Genomic DNA, 26161 nt, shown 5'->3' on the forward strand with positions numbered 1-26161 from the left:
ATTGTACACTGCACGACGTGCCACCTAGACCCAAGTAAATACTAGGCAAACTAGCTGGGATACAGAAATATGTCTAATCATGACAGAATAGGCCATAGTGGGCTAATTAACCTTCCTCCTCTAGAAGAGTGTCAAACAGCATTAGGCTTTGTATCAGGAAGAAGTAGGTCTCAGCAGAAAGGAGGGCTCAATAGTAGAAAACAGTCTGTTGTCTGATGACAGCTATCTCTGAAGCACTAGGCATTTTTTTATAATTTTTAATTAACTCAACAGGTGAAGCATAATAAAATACTTAATGCCAAGTTCCAGCCAACCGGAATTAGACTGCTCCAGCAAGTTCATTTCAAGATGTTCCTGTGTGTCAGCACCACACTGCAGTCTGCTTTCTGTTATGACTAAGACCCTTTGTGACAAATGGAGACAAAGGAAAATTCAGGACTAGCTTGGGAATCCAGGCATATCTTCTATGGCCCTTCACTCAGTGTTTTGGCTCTGAAAGCGTGTATGTCTTGATTTTCTTTAGTTCTGCTCACTACATACTACATCATCACCATTTTTGCTTATTTGGCATGATTGTCCAAGAAAAAGACTGAAGACTGAGACATTTTTTTAATAGAGCAGACAAGGGAATAATATGTATTAGTCACATGCTCTTTCTTTCTTTTTGCTTCATCAAAAGAGTTATTTCATTGCTGCTGTAAACTTTCAGTTCACAATATAATGACAGCTCATTAGCTTTGCAGGTATTCATACAGCACATTATGGAAATATGTTATTAGCTTTATTGAGTATGTATATAGGATTTGAGTGTTGTGGTACAAGTGAAGGTATCTGACTTTGCAGAACGAGATTTGTTTAAATCTAACTCAAGTAATGAGATCAACAGGCACAACAAATGGAGAACAAATTCAGCCATATACTGTTTAACTAATTTGATATCGTTCTATGATAAGGTCACCCACCTAGTGGATGAAGGAAAGGTAGTGGATGTAGTGGGGGTTGACAGCAGGCTCAGCGTGAGACAGCAGTGTGCCCTCGCAGCCAAGAAGGCAAACCACATCCCGGGGTGCGTTAAAGCATAATCAACCAGTCAAAAGAGGTGATTATCCTGCTGCATTTAGCATTGGTGTGGCCTCTCCTTGAGTGCCGTCTGTGATTCTGAGCCCCATAATTAAAGAAGGATGTGAAGGTCCTTGAACAAGACAAGAGGAGGGCAACAAAGCTGGTGAAAGGGCAGGAAGGCATGTCCTGTGAAGAGTGGCTAAGACGTTTGGGCTTGCCTAGTTCGGAGAAAAGAAGTCTGAGGTGCAGCCTCATTGTTCTCTACAGCTTCCTGAGGAGAGGAAGAGGAGAGAGTGGTGCTGAGCAGTTCTCCCTGGTATCCAGTGATAGGACTTATGGGAATGCTGTGTCAGGGGAGGCCAGATTTAACATTAGGAGATATTTCTTTACTGAGAAGTAGGTCAAACCCTGGAACAGGTTTCTTAGAGAGGTGGTTGCTGCCCCAAGCCTTTCAGTCTTTAAGAGGCATTTGGACAATACCCTTAATAACATGCTTTAACTTTTGGTCAGCACTGAAGTGATCAGGCAGTTGGACTAGATAATCATTGTAGATCCCTTCCAACTATTCTATTCTCTTCTCTATTGCTGAATAGATCCAGCTAAGTCTGAGAAATCTCTGCAGGCTATGAACCAACAACAGGGTGTAAATGGCTGCTAGTATAAGGAAGGTACAATAAAAGTACAGTCAACCCAAATGTCAATTTAGTGAAGTATTAGACAAAGGTTTGTTCAAAGGCACCAGAATAGTGGTTCCTAATGTGTTAAGGTTGTTTTTCAACAACACGTGGAGGTCCCACTGGATTGTGCTTAAGTGTCTGAAATTCCATATGGTGTCAATGGTTTCATTGTTGTTAATGATTTTTGTGGTTTAGTCATTACAATTGTATGGTATGAAGGAAAAGAGGTGAAATGGGCATCTCAGAGAGCTTGACAGGACCCAGGTCAAACTAGTTACAGAGTCACGCAGAATGGTACCAGTTGGAAGGGACCTCTGGACATCAGCTACTCCAACCACACTGCTAAAGCAGATTCACCTACAGTGGGTTTTGAATATCTCCAGAGAAAGAGCCTTCACATCCTCTCTGGGCAGCTTGTTCCAGGGCTTTGCCACCCTCAAAGTAAAGAAGTTTTTCCTCATGTTCAGGTGGAACTTCCTAAGTTCCAGTTTATGTCCGTAACCCCTTGTCCTGTTACTGGGCACCACTGTAAAAAGCCTGGCTCCATCTTCTTGACACCTGCCCTTTAATTTATAACCATTGCTAAGATCCTCTCTCAGTCTTCTCTTCTCCAGACTAAGCAGACCTGGGTCTCGCAGCCTTTCCTCATAAGAAAAATGCTCCAGTCCTCTAATCATCTTTCTCCACTGGACTCCCCAGTAGTTCCCTGTCTCTCTTGAACTGGGGAACCCAGAACTGAACACAATACTCCAGATGTGGCCTCACTAGGGCAGAGTAGAGGGGGAGGAGAACCTCCTTTGCCACATTCTTCTTAATGCACCCCAGGATACCATTTGCCTTCTTGGTGACAAGGACACGTTGCTGTCTCCTGGTTAACTTGTCCACCAGGACTCCCAGGTCCTTCCCCACAGAGCTGCTTTCCAGCAGGTCACCCTCTAACTTCTACCGGTGCATGGGGCTATCTCTCCCCAGCTGCAGGACCCTACACTTGATTTTTTTTAACTTCATCGGGTTCCTCTCCACCCAACTCTTCAGCCCGTCCAGGTCTCTCTGAACAGCAGCGCAGCCTTCTGGGGTATCAGCCACTCCTCCCAGTTTTGTGTCATCAGCAAACTTGCTGAGGGCACGCTCCACCCCTTCATCTAGGTCATGGATGAATATGTTGGAACAAGATTGGACCCAGTTCCACGCAGAATGCTGCCAGCTACAGGCCTCCAACTAGACTCAGACCGGCCCACATTGTGGAGTGGCTCATGGCACGCATCAGTCTTCAGGGAGAGCACAGAGGCTGGGTGGAGATGGTGGTGGCGAAATTCCTTGGCCCTGCTCAGATCACACCAAGCAGAAGTTCCACTCTTACTGAGGAATCCAGCCCATTTGTATTATCCAGAGGACAAGGTGACAAATTCAGTTTGACAGAGGAAAATAATGACCTCAAGTCGTGACATATATTTCTTGCTAGTGATCCTGAGAATGTGCTGTATCTGTATGAAGTGGGTACGTAACACCAGTGCTCTTTCAGTCACCATTTGAGATTAATGCCATGGTGATCTATGCATTTACTGTATCTGCTGAACAGCACTTCATTACTCAAAGCTCTTTTTCTTCTGTCTGCTTTGTTAAATAAAGCAGAGTGTAACTGCAAATAGCTCAGGTTATTGGCCTGTGAATTCAACTGCTGTGCTGCGATGTTAAGTGCAGAGTCTCTGATGTGTATGCCATAGTTCCCACCGGCAGCAAAGGCAGATGTCAAACAGAGGCGTCTGGAAAGCAGGTAATATTGAACCAGCAAAAAGGCCAACTGCACATTGTGCTGCTAAAAACATTCAGATTTAGCATTTCTAAGTGGTAGAGAAGGGTGTTCGCATCAGTCTCGTATCTTCTAGTTCTCTCCCTGGACTGTAGTTAAAAAAATTGGAGTAGGTGAATTTTTCCAGCCCAGCGCAGCACATTCAGCAAACAAAATCCTTGGAAAAATCTCTTTTTCATGCTACAGTCCAGCCTGTGAGCTGTAACAAGTGCAAGCCTGTTACAATTTAGAACTACTTGATTCCTGATTTTGAATTAAGTTTATGGTCATGAGGCAGTTTCTAGCAGAGAAGTGATGGCAACTAGCATTACTTGTCGCTTGCCCCTGCAGTCCAGCTGTTTGGTGAGTAAGCCACAGACATTCAGCTACTTTCCTAGAGCCCAAAGGTGTCCATCCAAGGGAGGTCAGAAATACATAGTGGAAAAGTGCTCTGTGTGTTAAGTGGGTAAAAGCTTCTCCAAGGCCACCTCAGATTTTCCACCAGTACCAAATTAACTCTGAACAGGTAAAATCAAGATAAGGAGGAAAGGATCTTTCCTTGTAAGATCATGATCGCTGTTTATTTATTTATTTTAACAGTACTGTTTCACATTTTATGAAAACCTGCTTCTCTGCGTGGTGCCAGCTTAGGGCTGGAAAAGATATGTGAGCTTTCTCCACATGAGATGACTGTTTCCTTACACAAGGACCAGTGCAAACCTTATAAAACTCAGTGTAGAAGCTTCTGCTGTTATTATGGGCTTTGGTCCAGGATTTTGCGCAGTGGAGTTGTGTATCTGAAATTATACCATGATATGGTGTTTTAAGCTGTTGTCTTTTATAATTTTTATGGTGCTGCATGCAGTTAGTTTGCATGTGACTTTGCAGGCCAGGCAGGGAGAAAAGATTGCTGCCCCAGAATCTTTCAGTAGCTGTAAGAATAACACGACACAGGAGAGAGATAGTGAAAGCGTGGGAACAGACAGCTTTAGTGCAAAATCACATGAAACCAGAGGAAGAAAAACTTGACCACAAAGATGACAGAGGAGGAGCTTGTTGCTTGCCCCCTGTTATAGTACCCTGGCTTCGGACTACCAAGGTGAGACCCACAAAAGACTATCTTAGATGCTTTGCAAGGCCATGTTTCCTGCATTCCAAATGAAAATAGAAATAAGGGTTGGGGAGGAAAAAATCCATGAGTTTGCCTGGATGGAAACCAGTGGATGGGAATCATATTCACCCTTAGACATAGCCATGGCATCTGTCAGATTTCAGCGGAAGAGAAAGGCACTTGATTTTGGATGACTTGTGTAATTATGGCAATGTTTTTGCTGATGAATATATCTGTTTCCAGGCCAGAGCTTGTTCACTTTAAGATGATTATGAACCCAAGCCAGAGTCTTAAGTAACTTTAAACTTTTAAATAGCTTGGGCAATGTGTTTATGTTAGCTGAATCAAAACCTTGTATGCAGCCTCATGGAAACCATCATGGTAAGCTAGAAATTCAGTTCTGGGGCCGGGTTTTGTGCCAAAGGCCCATTTTCTTTACTTAGTTGGGAATTTATTTGCTTCTGGGTTTTTCTTGCCTTTTTCTTTATCTGTAATCGCACTTCCTCCTTCTACTCACACTTCATTGTTAGCTTATTCCTTGTGTTCTCATCTCTCTGTTTTCTTTGGTCAAGGGTTAAGAGCTCCTAACACAGATTAAAAGAATTATATCAACATTATCAGTTGGTTCTGCTTCACTTGGAAAATCCTCTACTTTACAAGGGTAGTATTTGATACACTGTGCTGGCTTTTTTCTTTGCAAAGTTATTTGGGGAGCTTTCTCCAAATTCTTGAAATATTGCTGGTATTAAATTATCCTAGTCATCTCATCTCCTAAGATAGAGGAGCATGCATTTATTTTAAGAAATTACATAATGGCTTATTCTTCAGGTGGCTTCACTCTTTAACTGTTTTCGCTTCAGTTTTTGTTTCTCTCAGTTTTCTCTCAGTTAGAAACATATTGTGTTGCGCACTTCCATCTTCTGTGTTCTCCACAACTTGGGCAGATATTTTTAGGACTAGGTTCTGCAGTGAAGTGACTTGACTGTTTCAGGCAAGGGCTGGAGATATTGATCCTGTGTGTAGACTAAAGCTCACATCCTGCAAAAATGTAGCTGTGCCTTTTTTTACATACTGGGTTTTATCCCATTGATGTGGCTTTAAACTAAGCTTAGACTTGTAGATATGGGGTATAACAGAGCACGAGGGAAAAGCACTCATTGAAGTCAGTGAGATAATAGCTGTTGTGATGTTGGTATACAGGTAGAAAATCTAGGATCTATTCCTACAGCAAAACTTCTCTTTATATTCTTAAATGATTTGAAGATACCCTAAGGCAGAGCGTGTTCTGATCTTTATGAGATTGTCAGTTAGATTTTTATGTCTGAGAAAGTACAGACAGAATATGCAGTGACTCCTCCATTCCCGCATATCTTGGCACACTCCTTGACTGATTCCCTCTATATCAAAGTCCATTTTTTCCAGGCTTCTTGTAGAGATGCACCAGCTAAGCTAAGATCCTGAAAAGAAGTTAGATGCCTGACTTTTGCCTAGGACTGAACTCCATTGATTTTGCCGAAGATCACAAGCAGGACCATTGATTTCAGCAGATAAGACTGAAATCAATACTGTTCAGATATGGAGCTCAGAAAGGCAGAGCCAAGCCTGCTGGCTCTGATCCACAAGCACTTGTGCACGTCTTTCACTTTCAGCATGTGGGCAGTCCTGCTGCCTTTTCTAGACTTCCTGATGCACAGGTCCAGATTACTATGCAGAGCATCAGCTACACTCATACCAGTACCCTGAAATAGTGAGGAGTAAGGCAACAGTCCTCTGTGTAACTACTGTGTCTTGAAAAGTAAGTCCAGGCACAGGCCTAGATGTTTTGTGTTTGTTAATGTGTTATTAGCAGAACTCCTCCTGCCTACGGTTCATGCCAACAACTCTGGCACAAAGTGCCACTACCAGTGATGTTCATACTCTCTGCTTGCAAGCAGTACTTTGGCCTTAAAGATGCAGGCCAGTACAGTTACACGTTGCTGGTGCTATAAATACGGGCTTGAAATAAAGTTTAAAACCAGAAAAGAAATCAATAGCTGTGAGTCAAGGGTCAAGTCTAAGTAAGTTTTCCTAAGAGCCAGCCGGTCTTCTGCTAGGTCTTCTACTTCATCCACAGACTGGTTTCCCCACAAGCTGTACTGGCATCTCTCTGTTTATGTGATGTCATGACTCTGTGCCAGACTTATCTAACATTACAAAATCCTGAACACTGGACTGGAAGAAGTTCAAAGGTCTCTCTTGATTTTACAGGAAATATGTCTTATTTCAACATGGATATGGGTTTGCTATTTCTTTTTTTAATCAGCGCTGGTTGCTAGGTCAGATAAATTTATCGTTAGTCTCATAGTATTTGATGTCCTGTAAAATCAATCCCAGCTCTCATTCTCAAGTGATTAAACTAGAATCTCAGCCTTCACTTAAACACATTTCTAGGCTCAGTGTTGTCGACAAGTAATTGAAAAATACTGTCTGAAGCATTTGAAAAATACTGAAAGTGAAAAATGTTGAAAAATGTTGGAAGTGCTTATATACTCTGCAAACTGAGAAATCAGAATGTATGAAAAAAAATAGAGCTCTCTTTTTTCTACAGAATTCCCATGGCTTTTAAGTTAATCTTGAGATTTGGGAGGAAGAGTAGTCAAGTCCTCCACTTTGACTGTTTGGTGCTGATAGAATTGTCTGTGTTTTCCCAAATTAATTATGCTGTTCTCTTACTTGAGCCTCTCTTCAAGACAAGTGGATCAAATGGAGGATGTGAGTTTGGCTTAGCATCATCTTTCACTGAGTTACAAGTTAGAGGAGACCCACAAAGGGAGACAGTTGGTTTTTCTCTTCCCCAGCCAGCCCACCCCACTCCACTTTTTCTTCTTCATCTTTTTTATTTGAGCTTAGACAAGCTCAAAAGGTTCTTCTTGTTTTTTGAAGTTTGCTGCGTTTCCCTTTGTGAATGCAAAATTACCCCATCCTAGCTTATCTAAAATAAATCACTGACAATGCTGACAGTATGCCATCTGCAGCCCTTGTAGTACGACTGGGGCAATGCTCAGCATTTATGAAATAGTTCTTTTCTCTCAGATGTTTGAATTCAATCCATACTGTTGTTATTTATTAAGTAAATAAGACTTTATATCCTGATGTTTTATTTATTAAAAAATCAGGGTTTATTTAAAATGTTAGGCCTGTATGGGACTTCAGTCCCATACTTCTGCACGGGCTCTCTGTTGACTCTCAGATCAGAGGTGACTCTTAATCCATATAGCACAAGTGTAGGTGGGGTGTCTTTGTGCCACAGAACGCATGAGAAAGAAGAATTGCCATAGGCTCCTCATGCGGAGCAGCTGTGCTAGGTTGCACTTGGCCTGAATAGGCACAAGGCTGTTAATTTCCCTGCAATGGCATCTGGTTTGTGTTAGCAGGAGGGAAAAGTGGTTCAGGTTGGATAAGGTATCCTAAGCAGGTTGAAAGGGTCTCTTCTCCAGAATGGCTTTCGGAAAGTCAAAAAAGGCCTGAATATTTGCAAGGCAGGTTTGTCACTGCCCTGCTCTCTGCTGAGGAATTTGGGCTGGAACATTATCAGCTTTGGAGCTATGTCTTCCCACACACAAAAATTACCTAAATATTAGAAGTGGATGCTGCAACTTAGATAAAGATTCAGTTCAGTTCCTAACTTTGCTAACTAGCTGTCCTGGGACTTCACAGGAACCACTCTTTTTTTTTTGGGGGGGGGGGGCGGCACATCCCATTTCTGCCTTTCCCCAAGATACATTCTGTTTCCCACCCATGCTTTTCCTCGTGTGAGGATTACTTAACTTTCTGAAGAGGAGCCCTGTGAAATGTATTTTACACAGATGCTCTGCTAGGGTGGAGCTGGGAATAGAGCATGGGTGGAAGGAAGTGACTGGGACAGGGATGAGGGAGAAAGGTGACATATGGGACAACATGACACCGCAGCTCTAGTGGACATGAGAGCAGAACTGCTCCTTTCCATGGTGCTATTGTCTAAATCAGCTTAAGATGATATTGGACTGTCTGCTCAGAAGCATCCATGAGCCCATGGTGTGTTCACAGAATCCAGAGCAGCCTAAGCAGTCAAGATTAAGTTGTGAGGGAGATGGGTGTCCGTCCAGAGCAGATGATCCTTCTACGCCTAGCTGTAGCGCCTGGCCTTTTCCATCAACTCAGGTGGGAATGCCTGACCTGAGTGGCCTGACCTACTCCTGGGTTTGCCCAGAAGAGAGCTCCTGGCTAGTTATGTCATTAGAGATTTTTAAGACAGTATAAAAGAGGCTCTCAGTAAAGCTGGGTTAGTCTTCTGTCTTTATTGATGGATCTACTCTCATTTTAATCAGGTATTGATGTCTTCCAGTGCTGTAAATACCTGGAATTCCCAGGCAGACCTTTGTCACAATGGAGTTACACCAAGGGCTGTTACAGGTAGCGCCAGATGCAGTACACCAGAGACCTTCTGATGCTGCTTTCAGTACACTTCAGCTACTAAACACTGAGAAGCTGGTAGAGATCATTGGGTTGGTTCCAAGTACAAAGTAGAAGACAGGAAAGTCTAGTGGATGTTGGAAAGCTTATGGTATGATGCCACCTCATTTGGAGTGACAGTGCTGGGAAGCAATTTATACAAAGTTGCTATGTGAAAGAAAGTTGTATGTGTTCAGAACAGCTATATGTATATATCAAAAAAGGCAACTGTGCATATGCCATAGACTTGCGTATCATAAATGTTTATGTCATAAGCAATTTTAGTTGGGGGATACAACTGCCAGTGCAGCTTGAAGGAATCCTCCAAAACTGCTGTTGGAAGCACATGAGCTGGCAATTTATTTATTAGCTCCAGAGGGAAAGATTTTTTTCTTCAGCAGACAGCTGATGAGTCTTGGCACTTTTTTTGGTGATCCTAATTGCCCTTCTCCAGTAATCACTGACCCTCATCCCACCCTGATCGTCCACGAGCTTTCCAAGTAGGGTACGCTCAATCTTTTTAAACATTTTGAAATGGGCAGTCGTACTCTGTCATCCTGCAGACAATGAATTTCCACTGGCGATCCCTGCATGAAAGAGAGAAAAGAGAGAGGTATTAGTGAGCCAGAACTGCAGAGGATAGGACTACACAAGAGTAACTTTTCACCGGTTATTGTGGCCACAAAAACATCTGTCTGCCATTCGCTGACTTTCCTGAGTGCTTTCTGTTTTTATGGGCTGGAGGGAGATTAAGTATGTCTGATAGTTATAATTCCTTCACACTCCCTTACAAGTCAATAAAATCAGCTCTTTGAATAACTAGAACTTCATCCTTCAGGAAAATCATCCTTCAGAAGAAAATGACTCTTGATGGTGACCAGTTCTAAATTAACTTTAAATCAGTGACCAAGAGGAAAAGGATGGTTTTGTTAAAAGTTGTTATCATGTAATCTATTTCTCAGGAATATGTACAAAGTAAAATGTGTGGGTTATTTTCAAGCCATTTCTAAGGGGGGAGTTATTCACACAGCAAAATAAACTATTTTTTTCTTCTTCTTTCCAATACTAGGTCTTCTAGCTAGAGTCCTTTATTAAAGATGTGAATGAATCAATAGTGAGAGAAATTAAGTTCACTTCTCATCCTTGATGTCCACAAGTCACATGTGAGGCAGAGTAATGTTTATGAGTGTAAGGAGAGTTTATACTCTTCCTGGTTTGTGAGTAATTGCATGTCTGTATTCCCTCTCGGGAGAGCGATACGATACCTACTAACAAGAGTTAGTAGGAAACATGACTGGAGCAGCATGATTTAACAGTGGAGACTAGGGATTTAGTGTTCAACAGCCGCAACAGGATACAAATTTCCACTTGAGCTTATTGTGCGTTAAATTTTCCCTTGACAAAAAGGCATGAGTTCAGAGGATCAAATGCTCTTCTGCTGTGGAGCAGATGTTCAATTTAGGCTGCTTGATACTGGGTAGCGGGAGTTTAGATCTAAAGTACAGTCCTTGGAGATGGCAGCCATCATTTAAATTGGAAACGGCTAGTACTCTTGAGAGGTTTCTGAAAGTTTAGATTCTGCTAATAGTGATCTCCCAAACCTGAGGCATGGGACTGGTAATACTGCTGGCGTGGTTCAATAGGAACTTGCTTTACAAAACTCCTTCACAGTCCTGGCCAGCTCTAAACAGTGAGGAAACTGGTGCAGAACCTGCTGCCTCTCAGGGTATGCAGGGACAACAGCCCGATTTTGGTATTAACTGCGTTTATATGGTTTCATTGACTGGGTAACTCTGTCCTGGAATAAAATTAATTTGACCCTGAAGTGTGTAGATATAAAGCATCTCATTTCGGCTTTCATTATTTTTTTGTTTTATTTAGGCCTTTTCTAGGTGTTTTTTTATTGTAATTTACTCATGAAACGCTTGCAGTAAGCATGGGTAAATCTTTGCCCGTGAAGCCAAGCCATGAGATGAGTGACTCACGAAATTGTTACCAAAAGTTAATGAAATGCAAGATTCATTTTTAGGTGTATTTTAGGAGATCCTCGTTTGGACTATGTTCATGCTCTTCAAAGACGGTAATTACTCTTTCGGTCACTAAGGTACCCAGAGAGACGGAAAAAAAAATTACTCATGTGGATTAACAGGATTATATGGGTCAAAATTAAGGTCTAAACTAATCTCCTGTTGTCAGAGAGATGTTTACCTCAAAAGCTGAGGTCATTTTTCTAAAACAAGATATTATAAACTCAAAAGTTAAGTTCTTGAAAATAAATGTATTTACCTGAATTAATAACATGATTTAAAATTCTGGAACAGAATTATTTCTGAAGTTGTAAGTTTGGACTTGCAGACACTTTAGCCTAGTTGATGGCCCATAATTTCATGCATTTAATGTCTCATTTTATCTTTTTTGCATTACTTTTGTTCGAAGTTAAGCATATTATGTCCAACTTTTCAGGATGCAGGCAATTACTTTGTACCATTGGAGCTGTGTATTTAATTCAGTAGCTACCAGCCTGCTTCAGTTTGTAGATTCCTCACCAGTTTTTCACTTGGGATGCAGGTCCTGTCAGAAATTGCCCTGTGTGTTGTTCTCTAGATTATATATGAATTTGCCTTTGCAGATCCTTAACACCAGATTATAGGTCTCTCCAAATTGATAACTGCATGCATTTTCCTTGGCTTGGTGAGTCAAGACTTTTACTCTCCAGCTGTCATGTGCTGTCAGATTTGAATTTTTGATGCTATAGGGAAAATACATTTTATCTCCAAATGTTGCCAAATAATCTGTTTCCAATTCAGTTAAAAAAAAAAGTCTATGAATTCCTATTCATATTGAGTTTGACAAAATCCTCTTTCTTTGGTCAGATGAAACTTATTAGGGACCTAAAATACCCTATAATTCAGCTCAGCTGACCTCAGTAGATATCCAGCTTGTCCAGACATTTCAAATGTACTTGCGCTGGGGTACTTGGGTGTTGATTTATCTCTCAGTGATGATGTCTGCAGCAGTTATGAGATTACCTGTTATTCAGTACATTCAGATAAATGGAGCAGAGAACAGATTTTGTAAAAGAAATGCTCTTAGGAGAGTTTGCAAGTGCTGTTTTCATACCACACAGACAAGGGCAAGCTGTGGCACCTACCAAGAACATCTGGTAATCCCCACCTCCCTGTCCAACCTACTCACTGCAGGTCGGGTTGTGAATGCTCCAGTGGTACTCTCTGAACTTGAGAGACTGATCCAACCAGACCAAAGCCCTGTGACAAGGCTCTGCAAGGAAGCCATGCCATCATCACTTAGCAGGTTTCAGAACTCAGGCTGAAGTTTTGGGATTTTTTTTCCTTTTTTTTTTTTTTTTTTTTTTTTTTTTTTTTTTTTTTTTTTTTTTTTTTTTTTTTTTTTTTTTTTTTTTTTTAATTTTGGTAGGTCTTTTGCCAAGGATTTACAGCGCGCATGTCTATGTGGGCAGTTTTGGTTGTTTACAACCTGCTTCACATACCCCATATCTTTCTCTGAAACTTGACCATATCAGTCTGTCTAACAAAAGTTACTGCCTTTCCCTGCAAATGTTCCTTTATTTACATCCATAGGTCATCCTGTTTGCATCAGCGCTACCACCATATTCCTGACTGTGCTCCCAGAGATACTTCAGGCTTCTGCTAATGCTTTCTGGCTGCTTTTGTCTTGCTTTTTAGACAATTGTTTTCTCTGTTTGACCCATTTAAAATGTTCAGAGGCATCTGTTACCTCAACTGCTCTGTTTTCCAGCTTGTTTTTGTGATTCCTGACTTTACCCCCATCCACATCTGATGGAGGCTGGAATCCAGCTGTAGGGGAGTGCACTGTTTGTGTTATCTCCCCTAGTCTCTGCCATGGCGGTGAGGATCGAGGATTTAGAATAGCACTGGGGCATATTTAAGAGAAAAAACCCAGAACAGAGGCGTCCCCTGCAACATGTAAACTCTTTATCTAAAGGGATAAATAGAAATCTTTGACTCAATTAACTGGGAAAATTGCTCTTCCACCTGTAGGAACAATTTGCAGACATGGTTTCCATTTGGTAATAAATGAGTTAATGAATTTTACCCAGAAAATTACAGTTATGGGCCCTCAACAGTCTGACAATATGTTATAATTTCTGGAAAAGCCTCCTCATTTTAGGAAATCTTCTAGCTGAGGGATTCCTAGTGTGTTCTGGTAAGCTGAGGGCATCACAGTGACAAAAGCACTATGGCTCATTTGAGTGTTGCTAGAGACAGCTTGAAATCTTGGTGTGTTTAAACTCCCATTTCTCTCTTCTCTCTCCACTTCTCCTGTAGCCAGCCTTGACTGTTACACTTTGCAGAGCTCATATTCAGCCAAACCACAATTGCTGTATTTTTCTCTACTCAGAGGGACAAAGCAAATGATCTCTTTGTGCATGAAGATGCTCTATTCCTGATGCACCACTCTGGACGATTAGCCACTCGCGCTTTGGACTTTGGTGCTCAGAAATATTAGCCTGATGCTGACCACAGCAGGTGATGTGTAGCCATGCACTGTTTGAGGAATAAAAAAAGAAAGACTTTTTGGTTTTCTTAATTTCTAATGAAACGGACAAAAAGCAAACCTGTCCACAGCAGAGAAAGTTGTGGTTGCCCCACGGATGTAATAGTCATAAGTGTACATCATCATGTCCATATCTTCTCCGTAGTGTCCTGGATATTCCGTTGTTAACCTTTACATTAAGGAAAAAGAAGAGAAAATAATTTACCATCTTAGAAATAAGTCCAGTTGACTGAATGTAACTCAAATGGTACATATTTCCTGCTTCTTTGAAAGTTCTTGTTTCTTAACAGCAGTGCAAGATGCAGTCTCACCTATGAGGCTGCCTTTCTCTCCTATGAAAACAATTTGTGTAGCTATTTGAATAAATTTCACTAAGTTTAGAACTGTTAAGAGCAAGTTGGAATATTGTCTGAATAAACATCTGCAGCTCTGGGATAAAAGCAGCCTGTGTAAGAATGTAAAGCTTGTCAACTACTTAGGTCTTCATTGCACGGGTTTGCCCTGGATTCTTGTGAGTCCCTCGGTGCTGAAGAGTGCTGTAAATGTGGCCAAGTCAATAACTACAAGCACATATTCATTCATTAATTATATTAAATGAATGTAGCAATTAAGGTATTCCGCTTTGTTGTTTTCACTTTCTGCCTAGTTTATAATGTAAAAACACGGGCCTGGACAGTATTTGTGCAGTGTATTTTATCTAAGAAGCTCAAAGTGCTTCTGCACTTATTAATCAAATTATGGTCACTGTTTCTCTGGGAAATAGGCAAGTAATACTGTACTTGGTTTTACAGATAATGAACAGATGCAGGAAGGGACTGGGATGTTGACCAGTACCTTTTGTCAACATTATGTTAGAGGTCAGGAATGAAAACATGGCACTCAGTCTTCCCTTGTATTACATCATTTTACATGGATGTTGCTAGAGGAGTTGTGTCAGCTTCACTCTGAAACGGCAAAGAGAGGAATCAGGTTCCCTGTAAGGGAGATGCTGTCCCCATGGAAATGAACTGCTCAACTCCTGTCAAGACTAACTGGGTTAAAATGCCTTTACAGAAATCCTGACATCCATTTTTCTGACTTAATTCAGCAATACCTGAATCATGCTTGAAGGTGATGCTTCCACATCCCAGCCAAGCACTCACACGCATGAAATTGGTGGGCTTTGAGCACAAGCTTAAAAATTTTACTTACTAGAAATATAATTATTGGGGTGGTTTTAAGTTTTTAATATCTGGTCCTTTGGGGGTATTTAGAGCCCAAACCAGTAACAGTTGGAGTACTCAGAAGCTGGAAGTTTACCTGAAAATTGAGAGACTCTAGGTTATTAGGCTGCTTTCTCATAGAGCCACTTGTTATAACAAAAAAATCCTCTGTGTATTTTAAATGTATTTTCGACCACTTTGTTTACCCTATTCTTACTCTATTTACTGCTGTAAAGCAGATGTGACTTAATTCCAGGTCATTTTCATCTTTTGAAAATGAAAGAAGACCATCATTCCATTGAACATCATTCCTAACAAATCACTATTCCTTCACAAAAGAAAAATGGGACTGAGTTTGAAACTCAAGGATCCTTATAAGATCCTTAAGGTTCAACAGTCAGCTTCTTTGACCATATCTTGTTCTTGTGCCTTCTGCCCTTTGGCCATAGCAATCATCAAACAGACCACAAGCTGCAGTACAAGAACACCCGTACCCAAGTGTGTTTGGGAAGCAGAAGACCAGCCTGGTCGCAGCATCTGTTGTCAGAGCTCTGACCAAGCCCTCACAGTGCTGTGCCATTGATAAGAAGTGAACGGCAGTATTTCACAGGTCATGCAGACAGCTGCCACGGGCGAGGAGAAATAGAGGAAATCACATACACCGGCAATTTGTAGCACAGATAAATAGACAGACTCAGTAGTATGCTCTGCCGGAGGGAAAACTAGAGCAACTGTCTTTGGTCCAGCTCCCATGAAAAGTCCAAAATTAGACCACTATGGATTTTAAAAGAACTGGCTCTGACCCAGACAAAGAAAATAAATACAAATATTACAAAAAGCTGTTTCTCATGGCTTCTCACCAGCTGGCTGGTGGTTTTTCCTAGACTAAAGATCATCACCTGAATGTGTTTCTGTCAAACTAAGGCAAACCCCATTTATTTGTTATTTCGATTGAGGATTGACATTATCATTTTTGCTTTCAGGACATGCTCCCAAATATATATTTATTTGTCAGCGTCAGACAGGGTAATGGCTCTGATCTGAATACTTTTTTACTTAGACCTATGACTTTAATCTGTAATACACCTTTATGTCCCCATAAAAGTAACAACCTGAGCATAAGCTGGTCCCTTGGTATAGCCAACTTGCTGAAAGCCTTCCAGTTTGCAAAGAGCTCCTTTCAGGGTCCTGCACTCCATGCCCAGAGCTGTAATGAGAGTTACAATATACTTCACAAAGCCTTACTTATGCTACCTGGTCTGTATTTTACCCATTTTCTTTACGCAGAAATCAAGGCCTTGAGGAGGACTTTTTTGCCTGAACAGGTCTCCCGTCAGTGAAGCCATTGCTCTGAACCTGGGAACTTGAGAATATTTCTGGATCCATAGCCAAGAGAAACTGGGGTTACATCTATGCTAATAAAGTAAACAACACCAGAGAATGTTTCTGGGCACTGTAATTCGATTGCCTAGATGAGCAAATTATTAGAACAATCCCTGGGATGGTTTTAGCCCAGACCGACTAGCACAGTCTCAGCAGATACCTCAAAGACACACTTTATGAATTAGCATATGGTGGGTAACATTCCCAACAGGGAAAACGTGGACACCTGTTTTGGAGGAAAAGAAAGTTAATGGTGTGGCTGCTGTGTCTGACAGAGGAGGATCCCCATATTCAGTTTACTGATTTGGACTCTGAGTATCTGATAATTGCATCTTTGAATTGCATCTGGCTCATAGCAGGTTTTTAAAAAGTAGCATGAGGACCAGCTCCAGGTTTTAGGGCTTTTTTTGGCTATTATGATGAGAAAACACTAAGACATCTGTTTATATATGTTCCACCAAATGTGTTTCATAACATCTGTTTGGCATTCAGCAAGGAAAATGTTCTGTAATCTTGACCAGCCCTATGCACTGTGCAGACAAGACTAAAATACAAGGTTAAAAAGCTGCTTTCAGCTCTTCTCAGAAACAGAACTGAGAGTCAGCTCTTTGAACTTGTTTTATGATCCTTTCCATTGAAAATCTGATGACAAGATCCTGAATTACTGTGAAGGGTCTCACAGAAGTAGGCAGTGTTATTCTGAAGTGAATGGATGATGCACTAGGAAGCCTTCATTTAGCTTCCCTCACTTTTCCTTCTGCCTGCTGCCATTTCCTCCTCCCTCTCTGCTAACTTCTCCACATTACCATTGAGCCTTTTAAGGATCCTCCACTAAGAAATGTTCAAAAAGCAAATACATGCAATTACCAAAAGTAAATGATTTGGGGACTTGAGCTGCTCTGAAGTTTGTCTTGTTACATAGACAGATGCCTACTGACTCCTTTTGTTCTGGAGAGAAAAATTATAAATTGTGCTATGACAGCAATGTTCAAATTCACTTGGGTCTGTGTGTCTGTCTGTCTAATTCAGTTCTCCATTTATGAAGCTGTTCCCTTAAGCCTATACATCTCAAGGTCATCTGGATTGTGCTGTACCCTTTAGAAAGAAATGTAATTGGTCACTCGTCTAGCAGGGCTCTGTGGTGTGACCCAGCCCTTCTCTATTATCACTAATTTTGGAATCCCAAAGGTAAGCTGCACAAAATGTATCTGCCCTGAGAGATGCTTTAGTGTTTAATGCTCAGAGATATTCAGTATGTGGTTTTCTCATCATGGAGGGGAGAAAGGTCATTTAAGGGTCTTCTCAAAGTGATCTGCCTGGCACAGGACAGTGCTTCTCACCGCGTTTGTTGTAGCTTTGTGTGTAACCTCAATATCAAGTGCTTAACTGAGTGTTTTACTCTCTAATGCATATCAGCAGTGAACAACCTGCCAAAGCCCTACAGACAGGTAATTTATTTACAAACGTGGTAGCCTTTGTAAGCCACGTGTGGCAATGTATGGTTTATACCTGAGAGGAATCATGAAACAAGGGAGAGGCATTTTTTTCCCTAGCTACTGAGGGCGTGCCTGCCCACGGGAGTCTGAACTCCCAAGGAGGCCAAGCCCAAGGACAAGACCCATTTGGGAAAAGCCATCCATAGTAACCTGTATGAGGGCTCTGTAAGGGCTTCTGGCTCTTTGCAAAGAAAACTGGACTAGGGGAGCAGTGAGAAGCTTGGGAATTGCCGACTGCTGAGATGAAGTTGCTGCTGCCATTTGGGGTGATCTAAGGCTTCTAGGACCAAGATGTGGTGCTTGTGGTGCCTGAGAGAGAAGGCCCTAGAAGAGAAGGTTGCAAACCAGCTGTGAGAAGTCCTGTGCTATGCTGCTAGTGGCACCTAGGCATTGATGTGGTGCCAAAAAAAACCCAAGGAGGCAGAGGATCTATATAGGGGTTAGTGGGGTGCATTTAGTGGGATTGTTTTCTAAACTCAGATATGCACATGGGCGTTAAGTTTGGGGAAGGGCTCATAAGGGAGAAAATAGCAATGTGACACCTTTAGCAAGTGGTAATCTTTTCAATCCATATGATCTATTTGCAAGAATTAATACAGGAAACACAGGAATTCTGGTTAGAATTTGCAAATTCACTTCAGGTTATTATCAAGTATATGATGTTTGGACACGAGACTTGGAGCACAAGTGGCATTGTCGAGAGAAGAGAAAGCAGGTAATTCTGTGTTAAAACATTGGAAAGAAATACTTGTGAGATGAGATTTAAATGGTTTGGCATGTATGGGTGAGAGCAGGAAAACCTGACAGAAAAAGATATCTTCATGATGGGGTTTTTAGCTGGTATAGAGGTGATGTGGCATGGTTTATCTTCTGACCGGTTTGCATCACTCCACCCATTCCCATGTTTTTCTAATGTACTTTACTATAATCCTATAAATCTTGCTCAGAGTGGAAAAAGTATTGAAAAAAAGGCATTAAATCTTTAACAGGATTACTGACATTATTATTTTAGTCTGAAACTAGTAACATTCTTTATTTTCCATGGTGAAGAATTAATATGCTGGAGATTAATAGAAAACACAGTTACTTACTTATTTAGCACTGAGAAGAATGTTTTCTACTGATCTGTGGTGATCCCTGTCACTCTTTCAACAATTAACTTGCATAAATAGTTATCATGATTCTGTTTTTTACCAGTAAGAAGATCAAGTGGCACCAGCGGCCTTGTTAGTATTGTACAGCCTGCCCCTTAGAGAAGTAAATGGGAACTGTGGGTATGCCTTGCCTTCAGACATCCAGCAGTTTTTAGAAATATCAAAGACAGTCAGTGGCAGAGCTCACTGTTTCCTTCTCCAGCTGTTGAGTATCCTTGTTCCCTTCTAGTAAGCACGTTATTTCGGATTGTCTTGCATTTCTCAATTCTTGTGCAACTACAGCCCTAACAAGACAAATGGCTCCTCTTTAACCTTCATTTTCCTTTTCATTGCTAAAGTCTTCCTCTAACAATGCCACAGCCAAAAGAAGGAGCTGTTCCATTTCCAGAGGAAAACATAAGCTTTGACATTAACTTTCTGACCTTTGAGGGCAAGGAATGTCCCCTGAATGGCCTTACTGTTAGAGATAGTATTTACAAATTCTTCAAGATTGTTTCAAGAGCCATGAGCATGTTACATTTGGTGAAGATGGGAATAAATATGCCACTTTAATCAATTTCAATTCTTCCTACAGCTGGAAGACAGCGGTCATCCCCTTTTAAAAAGTGTGCTATGCCGAAAACCCAAAGAAGGCCTTAATAAACTGTCTAGAGAAATTCCTGCCAATGCTTCCAGTATGTATTCCAGATTTCTGGGCTGCCAGGGAACTAGAGGTGTCCTGGAGCTGCTCAGAGATGAGCAGTTTTCTGATGTGGCCGTGTCATGTGTGTTTTGGGCCCAGCCTCTGAGCTCACAGACTCACCTACACACATGACTGCCCTTCTGTTTTGACTCTGTGGTAGTGAAAACCACAAGTGTCCACAGGGCTGAGGAACCACAAGGCCAACACAGTGGGACAACAGTTCTTGGAGTCCTACACAAGCTCATGCCATACAGATACAAGCAGCAGCAGATTGCTCAGGGCGCCTTATGCCTCTTCCTCAGGAAAGACAAGTCTTGAATAAGTTTAGCTAACTTTCCAATGTTAAGCAAATGTGTTTCTCCTAAGATGTCTCTGGAATATGGTCCTGGAGGTTGAACTATGTTTAAGGGTTGTGTTTTCTGAGATAGATACATAAATACATATTAAAAAAATCAGTTGAATACCTTTTCTTTAAAAAAAAAAAAGGAGAGGGCAATTGGGTTCACATAAGTGCATGTTTCCACCATTCCTAATTCACCTCTTGGATTTGTATGTCTGCTGTTGGTAATTTCTGAGAAACTTGCATAGGGTCTCGTATCAATATGGCTTTGGCGGCAGATTGGCTCAAGAAAACAAGTAAGTTCTTTAAGCCCCATAACTCTTGGAAAAGATAATCATTGCCTGGACAATGTCAGTGTGACAGAGAGCAGCCACAGCTCCAGACAGACTTTCTGGCACTTGGACTGCTGCTTGTCTGGAGAGGGCAAACAGTCATAAACAGTCTGCGCAGACTTGGGGCTTCTCTGTAACATGTGTTTGCTTTTGAGAGTATGGAGTCTAGCTTTCAATTTCCTGGCAAATGGAAAAATCTGAGCTCTAATGGGACCACTTAATAACACCGTCTCTGCATCTGTGATAGATTTGCTTCCTGTATGGTTTGAATCAGCACACAGTTTATTTTACTGTGCTAGTATTCCCTAGCCAGGTAAAATAATGGGAGCTTTTCTGTCTCCTGTGAGGAATGTTAATTATTTTCAGCATGGTAAAAATTAACAGAATCCATGACAAGATTTGGCATGGTGAGAAAGGAAAAAAATACTTGTAAAAAAAAAAATAGCAAGCGCCGAACTACAAGACTGGAAAAGTTTAGTATATTTCTTTTCAATAGGAGCTTACTGTACAAGTAAACTGTGAATTAATGGTGAGAAGACGATCTGTGAAACAAAACTCCTGGGCTTTAAGAGTAAGGATATAGATGCTACCAATGCAAAGACCATCGCATGTTCTTAAGCGAAGTGTGTAACCATTTTTCAGTCAACATGATGGTGTTATAAATTAGTATTCCAATAAGTATTAGAAGGAATCAGAAAACACAGGAAAGTTCCATCTGTAAAAAACAGGTCAAATTCTAACAAACCATTTGCATGGCTCATATACACGGGGAAAACCTGTCATTATTCATTGTAGGGAAGACCAGCTCACTTCAGGAGGAATAGTTTGGAAACATTGTTTGGAAGCAGTGTTTGGAAACAGTGTTTGGAAATCAGGAGATTGTTTGGAAAACACATTCTCTTTGTCAAATGCATCTTAAACAGACTGCAAGATACAGACCAGAAGCAATATATGAACAATGTTTTGTGACGATAACTTGGAAATGCCAATAGTGGTGAAGTTGTGAATGAGATCTCCTGGGCTTAGGGAACGGGAAGTTTAGTTGCTGTACACAGAAGTTAACCATTCAGACAAGTCACATCTGTGGTAGTAAAAGAAGAGTCCAAAGCATGGGGCTTCGCACTGTACATTGGGGTTCATGTTGCTTATATGTTAGCATAACAACTAGCACTCTCCCAGACGATGTCTAGGCAGGGTGAAGAGAATAAAACAGAAGAGAAACCATTACCAGCAGACCATAGGCAGGAGACCACTGTTTTGTAGAGGAGAGTTTAACTGTGTGGTGGGCTCTCCACAAGAGCAGTCCTCCTATTTGGGATCACAGGATAACTCCAGTGGAAAGGGACCTCAACAGATCTCTGGTACAGGCCCCTGCTCAAAGCAGGGTACTAAGAGCTGAGATGAGGCTGTTCAGGACATTATTCAGTCGAGTCTTGAAAACCTCCAAGGCTGGAGCCTGCAGAGCCTCACCAGGGAGCCTGCTCTACTATCTCCCTGTTCTCATAGAGGTTTTCTTTATACCCCTCTGAACAGCGGTCCTGCCCTCAAGCATATCAGCTGTTCTTTCCAGTGTGGTGTCATACGCAAACTTGGTGAGACTATGCTCTGTTTCCTCCTCCTCAAGGTCATTGATAAAGATGTTAAGCAGGTCAGGTCCCAGGGTAGGCTGTTAGTTACAGTGCTATGCTTGTAATGGGCACACAGGCAGGGTTTCACCCTTTAATCATTACCCTCTGAGCCTGTTAAACCACCAATTTTTTCACCCATCTAGTTGTCTGTCCATCCAGACCGTAACATCCTAATTTGTATAACTGTACGTAGAAAGGGCTTGTATCTACCTTGCTAACTCCAAAGGCAGAATAAGAGCTTGAAATAATTTGGAAGAAATATATTGTAAGGAGGCATTTCAAGAGAGTAAGGCAAACAAGGCTCTCAAGTTGAAGAAACTGTATGAGAGACTCTCCAGGCTGAGGGAGGATATGGAAGTGTCAGGATAGGCTGTTAACTTGAACAGAGCAATTTGGGCTGCAGATGGGGTGACTGAGCCTGGTAATACAGGGTACAAAATGATTTTATAAAACTACGCACCAGAAGCTTTTCACAAGCCAGGTGACAGGTCTTCCCAGAGATTTTACAGGTCTCCCCTCCCAGAAGAACATGAGCACAAGGGACTTCTACCCTGCTTAAAGGGGAGAATTACTTCACCTTCCTTTGAAATGGTGCCTTTTCTGGATGGAAAGAGTAGCAGATGAACTGCATAAGGCATTATTTTCCAAGCATAAAAATGGAGTGTTGTCATTGTTGGAAATAGAAAGGCAGTGCAGAAATCTATCTGCAGATGGGATGGAAACAAAAGACATCAGTAACCCCAAACGTTTCTTTAGGATTTGCATTACTCTGAATACAATTTGCAAGGCAGCAACAAAGCTGTTCCCGGTTGTCAGGATGGTGTCTGAGGGAAGCAGAACTGTCAACAACAAAAGAGGTCAGAGAAGGTTTCTATTGCCTCTCTGAAAATACGTGCAATATTAGAGGAGCAAGAGAGACTGGAAGAAAAGTTAGAATGAGTTTCCCTCAGAGGAAAGAGCCTGGGCAGGTATGTAGATAAACCCCCAGGTAGAGAACATCTGTAGGCAGCGTAGGCTGGAAAGGGGGCAGAAGAATGTTCAAAGACTTAGTTACACAGTTCCTGTCATTTAAAATCTTTAAAAATAATAATAATAATAAACCCATTTATTTTCCTGCTGGCTCCAAGGAGACTGAAGTATGCAAAGCAAGGCAGAGTAAGACCAATGGGCATGTAAACACAGTTTACATCTGAATGGGAAGCTTACTTCAAAGCTGAGTTGTGGAAACAAAGATTCAAGCACAGATTCTTTTTCCCCCCTGTTTTCTTCTTCTTTTTTTTTTTTTTATAGTGCAGGAGGGTGATTCTTTCTATCAGTGAGAACAGATGGATTGGTAGCCCTGGAGAGTAAAATTACAAGTTCTGTTACACAGAATGGACAGGAGCAATACGAGCTTTCTCTACAGAGTCTGCTACTGTGCTTCAGTCTCAGTTTAGAGTACCTGTACCTGAGGACACAGGGAAGCTCAGGATGTGTAGCTTATTTTTCCATAGCCTCTGTGAGGTTGCCAGCACCAGTTGTGATACTCTCTTGAGGTGAGGCCACCATATTTTTAGGTTTGGACTATGATCAGTAGCTTATTTTGACTTTGGTCTTCAAACAGCCTTGAGAGAGGGAGCAATTTGTATGCAATACAAATACAAGAATCCCAAATTGTCAGCCAGAGGATATTTTTTTTCTAAGGTAACTGGCAGGGAGTTCACTCCTGTAAGTCACTGTGATACGATTGCATCATAAGTTAGAGCTGGACCAGCTGCTAGATGAATGACAGATGCTCTCTGTTAGCCCCTCCCACCTTCCCAAAGAGGGGAAAGAGAAAAGGAGCAAGGGAGAGAGACTTATGGATTGGGATTGAAGGCAGAACAGTCAGAGTCTTTCTCAGACACTGGCCATTGAAGAAGAGAGAAAAAAGAGAAAGACCCTCAGCTTTATACTGAATATGATGTCTATGGGAGGAACACCTTGTTGGTCAGTTTAGGGTCACCTGTCCTGTCTGTTCCTCCCTGCAGGTGCAGCCTCTCACTTACTGCACCCCCACCGTGGCACACGGGATTCAGCAGTGACCTTGGTCTGCACTGGAGAAAGTACAAGCAAGAGCCTTTCTGCACCCCAGTCCCTGGCGGTAACTGTAAACATCCAGCGTTGTCACTTCGAGAAGCAGACACTGCCTGAAAAAACATGCCGTTAACTTCAGAAAGTGATGTCACTTAGAAGAGACTGAGCTGGAAAGTAAAATCTCTGAACAGCATTTTCTAACTCAAACCAGGACAAACTGCACAGTGCAGAGATGTTCCTACTGCAGTAAATGTGCTGGATTTATAGTTGGAGCTGTGTGACCACTTTTGACATGCTCTTCCACTTTGGAGACTTCTGTCGTGGTTTCCAGCATAGCTAGGCTGCTGCTTATATCCACACCTCTTAATTCAGAGTTCATCTACTGCATTGCATTGTTCAGCGTAACTGTGCCCCCATTCTCTTCCCCTAGCCATGGATCCTCAAGAATCCTGTCGTCAGACTGGAAATAACTTGCTTAGCTCCTTAAAACATAGTCAACTTTCTCTCAGACAAGGTTTTTGACAGGCCAGGCAGCCAGAGATATTTACAGGAACTGCTGGGAAAAGGAAGCTAACAGGTTCGTTTTCTACTTGAACTCACCAGCATGAATACGGACATCTCCGGCTATAGCGGCAGCAGTAAAATTGCCATTCACGGTCAAGCACAGATGGAAAATACTGGCTTTGGAAACCAGCCACCAGCCCATTGTTTGAGCAGGTTTGATACCTAATAAAGAGGAGAAAGAACACGTAAGAAAAACACAATACTGTATTCACTGAGAGTTTCAAGCACTTTTGTAAACAGCATTAATTTTTTTGATTCAGGGTGGAAGCTAAGGGTTTGGCTTTGTGTTGAGAAGCACTGTATGCACTTGCTTTGTATTGAGTTATCATTTTGTATAAGAAAGCAGCTGTAGTTAACTAATAATATCTTAACATTTATGTTGCACTGAAAACTGTTTAAGTTTTTAAGTATTTCATCATTCCTGTATGCTAATCAAGCAGGAAGATTGTTCCAGTGTCAACATTCTCAACCACTTACAAATCATGAGACAGATTTCAAATAATTAATAATGTTATCTTTGACTGCTGGTCTCTGGTGTTCACTGGAGCAATTTTTTCAACTGATTCTCTACAAAAAAAGAAGCCTTACGAACTATTTTATAAGAGAAGTTCAGCAACTTATTTCTTTCTCAATTACCTGTCTCCAGGAAAATGTACTTTCAGTTCAAAATATCATAGGCTTGTGATGAAATCATGATTGGATAACAATCACATGAGGAAAACTGAGACTTATGAAATGTTAAGATTCACACAAATTTTATGACTGGATTTTCAAAAGAAAAATCTTCTGCTCTATGCCTTCTGTGTACTCGGGAAGTAGACGCGCTCTCTGCGGATGTAGATGTAAGCTTCTCCTTCAGCACACCCTGCAAGCATCTGGACACTGATACCCAAAATAAGTCAAGTGATAATCAGTTTGACTATATTGCTTCTTGGAGACAAAAGACAAGGTAAGCATGAAAACAGACAGCTCATTAACTCAGCTGTTGAGTGCTCATTTTCTCAAGCACCCTCCTAGCCTCATTGTTGCACTATTCGAGAAAATTACAGGAATGCAGTTTCTTCCATTTCCTTTCCTTCATCAAGGAAAACTGGCAGCCTAAAGCTGTAGCAAACCTTCCTCATAATGACACAAAATCAAATGTACTGATGTATCCAGAAGATGTTTTCAGAAGTAACTTTATGATTAAGAAATACCAAAATTTTCCCCTAGTGTTATTCAATGACCTCGTATTTTATTTTAACGAGCCTTGAGTTCCCAGAAGAGAAAACACGTCATCTAGTAGGGTTTGGTGTTTGGAAAGCCATTCACTTGTGCATACAGGTGTTAGTGTTTGCAAAGCATGAGGCTAAATTGTTTGTATGCAAAAGCTGAAAAAATGATCGATTTTGACCAGTGCAGGGATGAATTCCTCTTCCTTTCAACTTTCACCTTTGAACCAGGAGTCTCTTCCATATCTCTTCCACTGTGCTCTGTTGTTCAGACGAGAGTGTTTACATTTAGTTGTATCCCCGTATATCCCCTGTTGGTGGGACCACACATACTTGCTGTGCCTCGTGAAACTCTTTCGAAGACCTTCAGAGTTAAGCAGTGATGGGGACTGAGTTGCTATGGTATCACACCAAGTAAGGCAGTTTGGCTCTCACTCAGATGATTTCA

At 41.5% G+C, this 26161-nt stretch overlaps 1 protein-coding gene across 1 annotated transcript in view; it reads right to left on the bottom strand.

Moving 5' to 3' along the window:
* Positions 1 to 9629: 9629 nt before the first annotated feature.
* DPT (dermatopontin) overlaps positions 9630 to 26161 on the bottom strand; it is a 25223-nt gene continuing 8691 nt past the window's right edge. The window contains exons 2-4 of the mRNA XM_010139977.1: positions 24539 to 24664; positions 13728 to 13835; positions 9630 to 9696 (exon numbers count right to left, since the gene is read on the bottom strand). Of these exons, the coding sequence (XP_010138279.1) occupies positions 9630 to 9696; positions 13728 to 13835; positions 24539 to 24664 (301 nt within the window). The remainder of the gene's footprint in view (positions 9697 to 13727; positions 13836 to 24538; positions 24665 to 26161) is intronic.

The sequence above is a fragment of the Buceros rhinoceros genome, unplaced genomic scaffold (genome assembly GCF_000710305.1).
Source record: "Buceros rhinoceros silvestris isolate BGI_N320 unplaced genomic scaffold, ASM71030v1 scaffold60, whole genome shotgun sequence".
NCBI classification, from domain to species: domain Eukaryota; kingdom Metazoa; phylum Chordata; class Aves; order Bucerotiformes; family Bucerotidae; genus Buceros; species Buceros rhinoceros.